At 44.2% G+C, this 13,690-nt stretch overlaps 1 protein-coding gene across 1 annotated transcript; it reads left to right on the top strand.

Annotated features, from left to right (window-relative positions):
- The first annotated feature begins 284 nt into the window (after nucleotides 1–284).
- On the top strand, nucleotides 285–3,172 carry hoxb5a (homeobox B5a). The gene is given in 3 exon segments (XM_041063218.1): nucleotides 285–575; nucleotides 577–1,096; nucleotides 2,461–3,172. Coding segments are annotated over 3 exon segments (960 nt in total). The 5' UTR covers nucleotides 285–383; the 3' UTR covers nucleotides 2,709–3,172.
- The last annotated feature ends 10,518 nt before the right edge of the window (nucleotides 3,173–13,690 follow it).

The following is a 13,690-nucleotide window of genomic DNA, read 5'->3' as shown; positions in this document are numbered from 1 at the left end:
CCTCAGAGCATGAATTACCTCTCCAAAGTCATCGGCGAGAATTTACGACTGGTCAACAAAAGCACGTGACCGCACCTCCTCCTTCTCCCTGTTTCTCTCTCTCCTCCCTCACCTCACCCCTCACCTCCCCCATCACACACACACACACACACACACACACACACCCCTCCATCCAACACACACACACACACACACACACCACCCCACCCCCATATTTGGACGGCGCATACATAGCTAAAAACGAAGTACAGTGCAACGCCATAATTCACTAATACATCATAAATCGTTGAAAGTACCCGCGTTATAACGACCAAGAGAAATCTAACAAATCAAGCGCCCCTTAGTACTTAACTGTAAGACTGCAACTCTCTAAAACAACCTAAATGAGCTCTTACTTTGTAAACTCGTTCTCGGGGCGCTACCCAAATGGCCCCGACTATCAACTGCTAAATTATGGAGCCAGCAGCGGCGCAATGAACGGCGGGACGTACAGGGACTCTTCCTCCGCCACAATGCACCATGCGACGGGCTCTTATGGCTACAGCTACAATGGCATGGACCTGACCGTCACCAACCGGGGAGGGGGGGAGCAGCAGCGCCGCCAGCGCCGGAGGACACTTCGGGGGCGGCTCAGTCGTCGGGGACTCCCGGGGCTTCGGCTCCCCGGCCCCGGAGAGGGGCTTCAGACAACCGTCCAGCTGCTCCCTTGCCTCTGCGGCAGACTCCCTCCTGTCACCCGGCAGTGGAGACACCAAGCTGGGCGCCCAGAGCTCGTCTCCCCTCTCGGAGCAACCAGGAAGCGGTAATCTCAGCTCTCCAAACCTGTCCTCCAACTCCTCCGGTGGCGGCGGCGGCGGCGGAGGCGGCACGGCGCAGCGTTTCACGGAGCTGGACGACGCGTCACCAGAGACCGACGAGTTGCACCACAACCGGGACGCCGGCCACGGCAGCAACCCGCCCTCCAGGGCCGGACACCCGCAGACCCTACAGAAGCAGGAGGGCTGCGCGGCGGGATCAGCCGCTGGCAGCACGACGGGCAGCGAGGCTCAGACACCACAGATATTCCCCTGGATGAGAAAGCTGCACATTAGCCATGGTACTGCTCTCCTGTTTACAGCTTGTCAGCTCCGTATCATAGACCTTCCATTGCGACGGTACACACAGTGCTGGATCAGTAGATTGTAGTCTAGCCTGAATGTTTGGACACATGGGGTTGGTGACAGTTTAGTTCTTGAGGAAGCTACATGGGGAGCCATGGTGCCCTGAGCCTCTTTGTATACCCTCTACAGATTCAGCAGGCTTATTGCTGCTTTGATATGATTTGAGTAAACCGGCTGCTTGAGAATAGCTGAAAGACATACAATTAGCCACGGTTCTTCGTTTTGTCTACACCCCACCAAGCCTTATTTTTTTTCCCACTGCGTCAATTTAATCTTTTCATATGACTGTTAAAAATCAGTCAGGGAGGTGTTTGAGTGTCCTGGAAAAATACCGTCTTTTATTTGGCGTCTTGCTTTTTTTTTTTTTTTACGCAGGATATTTCAGGATTTTAATTTTTTTTTAAATTAATTTGGAAAATTAGAAAGCAACCAAACTGAACAGCTGGTCACCCTCTGGTTAACCATCTGAAGCTGGGTATTAGCGTGTTTTCTCAGTGCATCAGGGTGCAATTCGTTCTACATTTCCCTCCTGTAGAAGCCAAGGACGCCGGATGGTTGCCCTCTCTGCCTGTTCTCCCTCTCTCTCTTTCTCTCTCTTTTCTTTTCTTTTTTTTTTATTTTAGAAAATTCCACAAAAGCGTCATAAATCTGTCAGGCAGAGGCGAGTCGGGCAGCAAAGCCCTAACAGGCTGCGGAGCACAGACAGAGCCGGGTGAAGGGGTGGGGAGGGGGGAGAAAAAAGAAAGAGAGGCCAGGAAGGCTTTGGAAGCTGTTGCTCCTTTGACAAGTGAAGCGTTTTTACGTGTGGGAACTTTATTAGGGAGGTGAGGCTGAGGACGGGGCAATAAAAACTCTGAAGGGAGCTAGACAGAGTGAAAAGTGGGAATAAAGAGAGGGTATAGTGGTGATGAGGGGTGGTTAAAAAAAAAAGAAAGCAGCAATATGACAAATAAAAGCTGTTTTTTTAGCACAAGCTGTGGAGTGAGAATATAATGTGTGAGGAAAAGCTGCTGTTGCTTCTGAAAAAAAAACCTAAAAGTAATGTGTGTGTGTGTGTGTATATGTGTGCAGTGGGGGCTAGAATCTAATCCAGCAAACTGTGTATTTGTGGAGTATAAACCGTCAGAGAGGTGTAGGTGCAATGGCCCAGTTGTATTTTAAAGCGTAGTGGGTGGTTGTGTTGTCCTGGGCTGCGTGGTGAGGTGTTCACGGTATTTGTGTCTACCCACTTGTTTGTGTGCATCTCGAAACAATCACCCGTTCATGTCCCGTTTGCCTTTTGTCCGCTCCAAACCCTCAGATATGACGGGCCCCGACGGGAAACGGGCGCGGACGGCGTACACCCGCTACCAGACGCTCGAGCTGGAAAAGGAGTTCCACTTCAACCGGTACCTCACGCGACGGCGGCGGATCGAGATCGCGCACGCGCTCTGCCTCACGGAGCGGCAGATCAAGATCTGGTTCCAGAACCGGAGGATGAAGTGGAAGAAGGACAACAAACTGAAAAGCATGACCCTCGCCACTGCCGGCAGCGCCTTCCAACCCTGAACACGAACCCATTCAAGAAAAAAGATACATATATATATATAAAAATAATAATCCATCCGTCCATCTCTTTGGTAAAGGTTACCACCACGCACAGGCCTCCGAGGAGAGTACCAAGAGACAAAAACAGCAGGACAGAAAATGAAGAAAAAGAAAACACAGAAAAACAACAGAAGAAGCCAGTGGAGAGTGGGGGGAAAAGGAAGAAGCAGAAGAAGAAGAAGAAGAGGTGATGAAGAAATATGTTTATCACAAACAGATTCCAGATCTAGATTTAAAAAAAAAAAAAAAACTTCCTACTATCAATCGAGTACTGTACAACAGCGCAGCACTTTTTATTTGTTCGGCATGTTGATCTTTGGTGTTTTAGGGCAATGTAAAAAAAATGACTGTGGTACTTGCTCTTGTAAAAAAAAAAAAAAAGAAAAAGAAGAAAAAGAAAAACAGAAAAACTTAGTATTCCTCTATGTTCTCGTCGTTTTTAAACTAGCTGTCCGGAGGAGAGGAGTCGAGGATGAATATACTACCTAACGTTTCTACCTGCGTCCTACCTTACAACCTTGCTACCTACCTGTCGTCCAAGGTCTAAATATCGTTTTATGTGTCAAGTGCGATGTTTTGTAATTGACGAAGTGCTTCCTAGAAAAGTTTCGCATGTGAGCTCTTGTTGTAAGTTATTTACCGCCAATAACGCGTGTTTCCAGCCCTCTGTCAGTTACCTTTCACTCAGACCTGCTCCAGTTTTAACTGAAGAAGCAGGGGAAGGTGTGAGTGTGTGTGTGTAAAATCAAACCACCCCTGCCTACATCTCCATATTCATCCATGATGTTGTGTATAGCTCTATTATTCAAAAAAAAATGTAACTGTATATTATTGTTATTATTATTGTAATTATTGGATTTATGTTCCAGAAAGGATGTATATAGATATTGACATTTTTAAATGTATCCAGTTCACTATTTGTAGTCGCAGTGAGTGTGTGTGTGTGTATATGTGTGTGTGAGTGTGAGCGTGTGTGTACGCATGTAAGGGAAATGGCTACCGTCCTGTAAGGCCTGTGAGCTTTCTGCCAATGAGCTTTTTGTATTTGTTTGTAACTTGGAGTAAAACAGACAGTAAAAAAAAAAATAATGATGATAATAATAATAAAAAATAAAGTTCCTCATACTCGTCATCAAATCCAGCTTTAATCAGTTTGCTCATGTTGGAAGCCATGACAGTTATTAGGGGGCCAAATATTCAAGTTGCGCATTCGGCCGAAAACTGATTTAGAGAATTGAATGAGAGATATTTGTGCAGGTTCTCGTTATGAATTGATTCTGAATCGTATTTTATATGCAAATCTGTGCCTGTGCCTGATGGTATCAGCACATGGCATCAGCTGTGAGCAGCCAAACTCTGAACTCAGAGCGTCATAAAGTCCATCTGTCTCAGAAAAGGCGCAAGAGCAGTAATGCGCTAAGCTGTGCGCTGATCTGGGCTAACAGACCAAATCCGAGTCCAGTTCCTGCAGAAAATTCACTTTCTCACACACTTCTGTGTGCGAAATTTGAACTAAATTTAATGGAAAAAAAAATACAAAATTATTCAAGCTGGAAAAAAAAAACGAAATGTAAAGACATGTCAGACCAAAACACCCTTCCGGAGGCCTGTTTTCCAGGCCTCACTTGAACCCTGAACGCCGCATTTCCAAGGTGACAAGCTTCTGGACCTCCAGCAGCACTACAGCGCCAGGTCCACTGGTCACTAAATAAGCTGGATAAAAACACACACACAGGCATGCACGCACACACATGCCAATTTCCATGTCTGCTGACCAAGCCTGACAAGACAACAAACTGCCCGTGGTGGACAAATTGGTCACTTTTCTCTAAACGGCCTTCCTTTTCCGCCCTAACGGCGGCGACACCCAGCCAAATCAGTTTACCTATCCCCGGTTTCCAACTGTAAACAACCAACTGAACTTTTAAACTCACCGACTGATGCTGTTGCAGCTTCCCTGCTCATACACGGCTCTGTTTCTGAGCTGATGGGGTTGAGGGGTGGCGGGGGGTGTGTGTGGAAGTGGACCAGGTCCTGCTCCGAGCCTCAGCTGGACACAACCTCTACCTCCTGCTTCCTCAGTGTGTGTATGTGTGCTGAGATATATTTTTTTCAAAGCTATCCCCTTCTGCTTTGGGCCAAACTTTAAAAAAAAGAAGGCAGCTTTGACATTTACATGTCAAACGGATGAGGGTTTTTATCTCCAAGTTGGATCGTAAAGATCAGGCCTGGCCTCAGACTGATACCTCTCACTGGCTCTCCTCTGGTCACGTGGGGTCCATAAAGTTAGTTTTATGGTTTGGGGGAGTTGACAATGTACTATATATTTCACATTCTAGAAAGCAAGTGACGGTTTAACGGCTTCGCAGGGATCCTAAAGGGGTCAGTAAAGTAGAGACAGAGCGGGAGAGGGAGGGAGTGCGTGTCAGAGAGAGAGAGAGAGAGATCAGGCCACTACTACCGGCCGATGGTCCTGCTCCGGTTCACACGCGGAGCCCCGCGAGCTCTGGTCTGTGCCGCTTTGTGGACGCTGGGAAACCCCGGTAGAGAGAAAGAGCCAGGACGCACAGTAAGTAGTGTGTGAAGGCTGCCTGTAAGTGGGGGCTAAGTAGAGAAGGAAGGGGGCTGGGGGTGGTTAAAAGGGTGAGTGTGTGTGTGTGGTGGGGGGGGGGGGGGGGGGGGGGGGGGGGCGTAATTAGCCTAGTATGTCACTCACTCACTCTGTGGTGCCGCTGTATTAACGCGCTCGCGGAATGCCGCGGAGCTCCGGTGTACTTGGGATATATGAGAGTCGTTGTTGTGACTGGTCTCTGGGCCGCGCGACGTTGGTGGCGTCACAGATGGAGTGAGAAGCTTTACGCTTGTGTAACCCCCCCCCCACCCACCCACAACCGTGCACGTGTGTATGCGTTTTTACGGTGTGCGTAATAATGGCGCACACACACAGGGGGTCTGAGTGTATGAGGCTGTCAGTGTGGAGAAGCTGCTGGCAGTAAACACAGAGGGGTTTGCCCTGGTACAGCGGTGATATCAGTTGTATCTCTGCGTGTTTGTGTGTGTGACACACTCCACTTTAGCACAAGTAAAAGGAAGCGAGAAAGTCTGAGAATGACGCTGAGACTGCGTAAAGAAGGTTTTCAGGTTTCCTCCTGAGGCTCTTCCTTCTTAAAATTTAATATGAGTTGAGTGTGTGACTGTGTGAATAACGCATTCAATGAAAGGCTGACGAACTGACCCGAACTGCACGTTTTATTAGCTGTTTTTTTTTTCTGTGAGATTTAAAGGTGTGAGGCTGATCTGACTCATGTGTTCTCTCCGCCTCTGGATCAGAGGGACAGTATAGCAATAAAGTTGTGAAGTGGATACATACTTCCTCCCTGATGGATTTCACTGCGGCTTTTTAGGAAAGTAAACGTTTTTACATTTTTACGCACAGCCGTCCCGTGCGTAAAAATGGTTTTAATAAAGGATTAAGAGTTATAAAAATGTCCATATGGGTTAAGAATTACCAAGAAGTAAATGGACAAGGACACACACACCCACACACAGTGAGAGAGAGAGAGAGAGAGAACCTGTTGTGACATACGTCCTTGGGTACAAGAAAATCTTTGTCCTCTCCCTCGCCCTTGTATTTTCCAGGCAGGATGGGTGTGAGTGAAAAAGCGTCGCGGATACAAACATTTCCAAGGCTCACCGTCAGAGTCCTTGCAGGTTATTTTATGTCAGAGCTTTGACCTGTTTGACTCGCGCAAATACACACACACACACACACACACACACACACACACACACACACACACACACACACACACACACACACAGAAAAGCCTTTTCAGTTAAACCGAACACAAATGAACATACTAACTCAGTGTAAACTAACAGAAATTCAACACAAAATTTTGACTATTTTGTGGAAAAGTTCTACCGACTGACACTGAAACACTGAAGTAAACACTGCTGAATTTACTGACACGCGTGTAACATGGTGAAAAATACACCAACAACATGCAAACACTGGAATCAGAGACACAATCATTTAACCGACACTCCATTTTAATCCAACACCAATCACACACTATTAATCGGGAATTTAAACCACGTGACACCAAAAGCATCCTGTGCGACACTGAAATCCTCTTTGCAGCAGCAGCGACACCAGAGCTCTGAGCTGATGCTAATGAAAATCTGTCAGCATTCAGGTCAGATTTAACACCCAAACACACATCTGAAAACACTGTAAAGGACACCAGCTCAGGCACAGCGGGGTGGACAGTATTAAATATTTAAAGGGATACTTAAGCCAGGTGACATAAAAATATCCCTTGAAACAATTTAATGGACTTTTCTGAGGCAGTATTTACAGTAACTCCAAAACAGCTCCTGATAATTTGAAATGACTCTCTGTATGCATGACAACAGGGAAGTATTCCAGGCTCTAACACTGAAGATGATCCGAAGCAACATGTTTGAGAATGTGACACCTATTTTATCATTTCTCATTTTTCAAATCAGCAGCAATGCAATTCTTTCAAACCTCATTCAGACACAAAATTTCACAACCGAAACCACTGTCGGTGGTGAACGGCAAAACCCGCCAAGGAAATCAAGGGACTTGATCCTGATGTTATGAAATCCTAATGAAATAACAGCAGGGTGTGTTCTGAGGTGGAGGTGTTAACAGTAGACTACGGTGTCTTACTGTCTCCACCGACCCTGTTAAATCTGTGTTTCTTCACTGTTTCCCTCTGATGTCTGAAGCGGGACTGAAGCTGTCAGGCAGCCGGGCTACCAGTCACGCGGCGCCGTCCTCCCTTTGTGCGCGCTCGCTTCTTATTGCTTAGATCCATCATGTAAATGGTTTAATGTCTCGAGTCATGGCGGACAGTCCAAGTTCCGGTAAATATTCGCGCGGAGTTTCAAAACTTCTTTAAAAAAAAAAAAAAACTTAAATCACTGCGGCGTCAACCCCCCTGCCAACCAATCCCCGCTGCCTCCGCGGTCTATCACACAAGCTACGTCACAATAAATGAATAGAGCTCACTTTGTGTAAAGGCTGATTTTGTGTAAACATGGCGCCCTGAAGAGGCCGACAAACACTAAGTATGGAGAGATGGCTGATTCCCAGCGCCGAGATACAACAGAATGCATAGCAGCCTGGATTATTAATAGTACACACGGTGTATCTTTGATATACATTATCAAAGTGGCAACAGTTTTTTTTATATAGGCAAAGAAAACATACTCTTATTTAGGGCCTAATATAATTTAGCCTCTGTTTGCAGAGAAAGGCCACAAGATACGGTTGAAAGATTCGGAAAAAGTTTGCTGTGGACCTTTAGTTGTTTTGTTTTGTTTTGTTTTGTTTTGTTTTGTTTTGTTTTGTTTTGTTTTGTTTTGTTTTGTTTTGTTTTTTCTGTCAAAATGTAGATCTGTTTTCTTTCATTTTCTGTTTTGTGTGATATTTTTTTGTTATTTGATTTGATGATCTTTTCCCCACAACCCTGCTTCTGTGCAAACTATTTTTCTATTTTTATTTTAACTGTTTAATTCTCCGAAATGAAAGTATTTTCATTTTTATTTCCCTCTTTGATTTTCACAGTGTGTCCCAGTGTAAGTAAACCTGTCCTCATACTACTTCACATGAGTGTTTGCTCCCCACGTCACGACCACACAGTTAATCCGCTGTCCTCTGCACTCCGCTAATAAGAGAGGATTTTGCTTTCGGAAGTCCCTCTCTGCTCTCAAACTCTCATTTATTATGTTCACTTTACATGTGAAGCCAGCCCCAGCTCCAATGCATTTTCAGTCTGGGGATTCCTGGCGCTGCCCTCCGCCATCGCAATGATTTTTCACAGAGTTCACAAGAATGTTATTTAGAGCCATGTTCGGGATGCCATAAATTATTCCGACACCAGTGGAGGAAAAAAAAAAAAAAAAAAAAAACATGAAGGAAGACGTTTTTCTCGTCCGTAAAATTCTCTGTGGTAATTAATGAAAAACAGGTTAATGTCATTTCAACGGATACAACCTCAGATTTGACTTCTTTTTTTTTTTTTAATTAAATTTAAAAATTGTCATGACGAATGATAAATGTTTTATAATGATACAGTAGTAACCTATTGTTATATTCACTTGTCCGAATAAAATTATTTGCCCAAAATATCAACCGGAAGTGATTTAAAATTCATAATCTTTTTAAGAAAAATAAAATAAAATAAACCAACTTAAAAGGTCCACCTATTTTACTGGAGCTGTAGTTATGTTAACATTACACTACAACTACAACTATAATAATAATAATAATAATAATAATAATAATAATAATAATGCACCTCGTGTTGCATGCAGAGTCCAAAACATGTTGTTGTATTTTTTTGTATATGAGTAAGTTATGCACCCAGCCTCTTTCCAGCATGACAGAAAGTTGTATTTCCGCTGTAAGATAACGGTTCCTACCACCCACCAATATATACACAAATGTGTTTGTGTGTGTGTGTGTGTGTGTGTGTGTGTGTGTGTGTGTGTGTGTGTGTGTGTGTGTGTGTGTGTGTGTGTGTGTGTGTGTGTGTGTGTGTGTGTGTGTGTGTTGGGGTCTTTGAGGAAGTTTCAGTTCAGTAAACAGGAAGACGAAAAAACTCCCCATTTCATTTTTCATCAACATCCTCCTTTTAATGATGATTCCCCCCAACACACACACACACACACACACACACAAACGTCGACCACCTCTCTCTCTCTTACACACACATACACTTACATGCGTGTGACACAAATGCAGAGTTGTGTAGTTCTGTGACATGGGAAAGCGCCGCAGCAGCTCTGTATGGTCTCTTTTGTTTTTGCAGTGTGTGTGTCATTGTCATCTGTTTCCCGTTTATGTACACAGGGCAGCTCCAGCCTGCAGAGCCGCTTCTCCTCAGCAGTCTATGTATAATGTGTATTATGTGTAAGGGCTTGCTGCTCCTTTGAACCTGTCGAAGCTGTCAGAAGGCGCTGAGTTTGGCTTTACAGTCTCTGTGTTGGTGATGATGAGTGGGGTGAGTAAATAATGCGACTTGCCCTTTTTTTTTTTTTTTTTTTTCATTGCAAAGGTGTGTGTTTGTCGGAGTGTGAGAGATCCGCGGACTTTGTGTGGGAGTAAGTGGGGTGTGTTCTGTTGTGTTTGGTGGGTTTATTGGCAGGGCACGAGGCAGCTGAGAGAGAGAAAGGTGAATGACCCAAGCATGGGAAGATCCAGGGTGTGTTAAACAGAAACTACTGGTGTGTAACACGGGTGATTTCTTTGAATTTGGGTTATTTTCTGCGCCTTTATACTCACACGGAAACCCTATTTTGTGGATTGGGGGCTATGGACAACCGTAAACACACACACACACACACACCCCTCTGAACTATTTTCCCTTTTCGCAGCACCTCTTGTGATTGCTTTGCGTTTAAATCGACATTTGCGAAGCTTGATGTCTTCTGCATACTGATAGGGGTGAACCGCGCGGCCATACTTCATGAATAATGAACGAGTAGGAGTCACCGCGAGGTCAGCAGACAGGCTCGAGCCACGCACTGCACGAGGAGACTGCCGCGCAGGCGCGGGAGAGGGAAGAGGGCTACAGCAGCCAGGCAGTACCCCCTCATGTGTGCCTGTTTACTTCACCTACACAGGGGAAAGGAATTAACGACTGTCTGCTTTTATTTATCTGTCACTGTTTCCCGTTTCCGGCTCAGAGGGGAGGGAAGTTTCCTTCGGACAACGAAAACTTCCATGATTTAAATCAGGCTAAATAAATATAAGTGCATATATATATGTATATATTAGTAAATTGGTTTTAGTTTTACTATTAGTCTTAAATCAACGCTGACTGCTTGAAATAAAGGGGGAGGGGGGGGGGAAATAAGCTTTGATTTAGTTATTATTTCAGATAAGTGTTTGCAGTCGATAAAAACCTTTATCGGTGGCGCTTTGTGAGACTGGGAATAAAGGCTGGGTAAGACCTGCATTGCATTTGTTTGCTTTGGCGATGGGTTATGACAAGCCGACAACCTTGCAAATATTTAAAGTTACTGAGGGCATGGGTGGGTATCATGTTTGTTTTTTCAAGTTATGCCATGCTCAGTAAACGCCTGGGGAACACACTCTGCGGAGATAACATAAGTTTGTCACTGTAGCCAGCAGTCTCAAAAATACTATTACTACTAATAAAAATAATAATAATTTAAAGGTGTCGCTGTGGCTGTTGCTGCTGTATTAGCAGTGGTATTTATGTGAGAGCTGAACTATAAACAGTATAGATGCTAGCAGCTGAAGCTTTATAAGTATTTTCATATCAGTTTTTTTTTTGCTTTCCCTAAAGCGCCACCTGCTTTGCGTTTTCCTCCCCAAACAAGACTGAATGTTTTTTTAAGAGGCATTCCTGTTCATTTTAATCACCGGTCCATGGTTTCTATGTGTGCCCGAGGATGATATTTTAACCAGAGAATGCAGCTCTCCCGCGCCGCCACCAGAGCCCGCTTCAGACCAGGAGGACGGCGAGAACCAACTCCTGATTACTCTCGCGAGCCCCACTTTGTTCCTACCTCCTCCCCTGCACGCGCCCCCGTCTTTTTGAATCCTAACCGTCGATAACCTGTAACAACCTCCGGTCTCCCTCTGCCTGTTAAAATACACAACTGTCAGGACTGTCGCCGTCCTTTGGCAGTTGAGTAATGGTGAGTGTACAGAGACACACACACACACATATGTCTGTATCTGGAAGCCGCAGAGAGATAAAAATGCCATTTTAATGAGGCGCTGTTTATTAAATTTAGCCTCATTTAGTCTCTTTACGTTATTATTTATTTCCTCTTCGCCGTTAGCCGGAGAGAAGACAAGCTAACCCCTGAACCAGCTAAGCAGCGAGAGGCTCAGAGAAGCACTGGACAATCTTCAAACCGGCAAGTGAACTTAGACCCAGTATGGTCTACTGTCACTGTTTCTGTCTTTCCTATTTCCCTCTGTCTTCCTGCCCGAGGCGAAACAAGACGAATGCTGGGTTATTATCAGTCGAACAGCCTAGCTGGATGTCCGAGCTACTAGTCAGCCTTCAGCAGAGGGTTCACGGAGTTGAAGGGTCAAAAGTTCGCTGTCGTGCGTGAGTTCCGCCCTCGCCTCTCCTCACTCACTCGACTCTAGACCAATTGCTGTATGTCAAAGGCAAAAAGGGGGGGGGGGGGGGGGGGGGGGTAAGAGGAGCAGAGGTACGAAGGGGGTACAGATGAGAGAAATGATAGCAGGAGGCAAAGGAGAGGTGAAGGCCTGACCTTCCCTTCCTGTCCCTCGTAACAAAAGCAAAGCGCAATGTACAGAGAGAGAGAGATGAAGGGGAAAGAAAGGCAGGAAAAATGGAGAGGTTGAAGGTGGTGGTGGTGGTGGGAGGGAAGGTATTCGGTGACATGGTAGTGGGTGGGTGGATGTCTGGGTGGGGTGCAGGTGTTTGGCTGCACATTTTGTTCACACCGGCTAACATTTGTTTCGCATAAGGTTGGGCCTATTGTGGTGCTTTTAGATATTTTCTCCATGAAAAAAAAAAGAGTGAGGTGAAAAGAAAAAGGTGAGCACAGCTAAAAATATGAAAAAGAAGTATTATTACCATTATTACCATTTGATTAAATTAACCTCCAACCACTACTACAAGACTACTGGTCTGATCCAATAAAATAAAATAAAATAAACTTACCCCTCACCCCACACAGGCTAATTTACAATTAGCAACAGCTGTTCATTCACCTCTGTGAAGTATCTCTATAATCAAACTTATTTTGGTAGCTACTGACATAAATAACACAGTAACCTGGTCAAACTGGATTTAATGACACATCCTGTGAAAATACAATATAGTTGAAAAAAAAAGCTCCATATGTTAAAATGCAAAAAAATATTAATTTCAATGTTATATATATATATGTATATATATATATATACTAGTGTTCAGTGTTAATGCATTTTAGATAATGAAACAAAAAAACACGTTAGTGTTGTGTGTGTTCATATGCGTAACCAGAGATTAGTGGTTGTAAAGTGGTGGTTTTATGCTTTGAGCTAACAGCTTTTTGTAGATAAACAAATCATCTGAGCAAAGCGGAGCTCTTCCTCTCTTCAGCCTTATCAACAAAACCCTGTCAAAAATAAACTCATCTCTTTCACCATCCAAAAAATGATTACTCCCCTTATCTGATTTTTCCACTGCAAGATTAATGTCTGGGCCCGTTTATTTTTCAAGCTGAGAAGAATGAGCCTCAAACCCTTTTCCCTTTTCACCCCGTCTTCTTTTTTTTCTTTCTGTCTTTCTTGTCAGGCTATTATTGATCGATTAATTCAGTAAACTATTGTTAAATACTCTAAATAATCTAGTATCAACTATTGTTAAATACTGGATTATTTACCCTAATCTATGTGCAGCCTCCTCGAGTTGTGTTGTTATTGTTGATTGCTGTTATGTTATGTTGGAAATAAGTGGCAACTTGTTCAGAGGGGATATTCACACACTTAGCCAGATGTGGAAAACAAACAAACAAACACATAAATAAGCTAAATTTGAAGCAAATTCTGATTTAGGATTCTTATTTAAAGGTAAATAACTAAATAACTTCTGTGAGTCTGTGAGCTTTGTTTGATCTGACCAAGAGATTTGAGCTCAAACAATGCGACAAACAACAATCTGAATTCAAAATCGTTTAATCTCAGCTCCTGTTAGACAGCAGCATTTGGACATATATTGTTGGAGCTGTGGCTGTGTGTGTGTGTGTGTGTGTGTATGTGTATGTGTGGAGGGGTGGGTTAATCAGTAAATAAATAATCTGCTTATTGCGATTCTGCGTTATCATCACGTTTTTTTTCTTTTCTCGCGTCATGTCAATCCACATCATTTCTCCACGGACAAACCTGCACCTCTACTCAAACAGCAGCGTTA

Source organism: Toxotes jaculatrix, chromosome 18 (assembly GCF_017976425.1).
Source record: "Toxotes jaculatrix isolate fToxJac2 chromosome 18, fToxJac2.pri, whole genome shotgun sequence".
Lineage (NCBI taxonomy): Eukaryota > Metazoa > Chordata > Actinopteri > Toxotidae > Toxotes > Toxotes jaculatrix.
The sequence above is the reverse complement of the archived record's forward strand: the minus strand, read 5'-3'. Positions and strand labels throughout refer to the sequence as shown.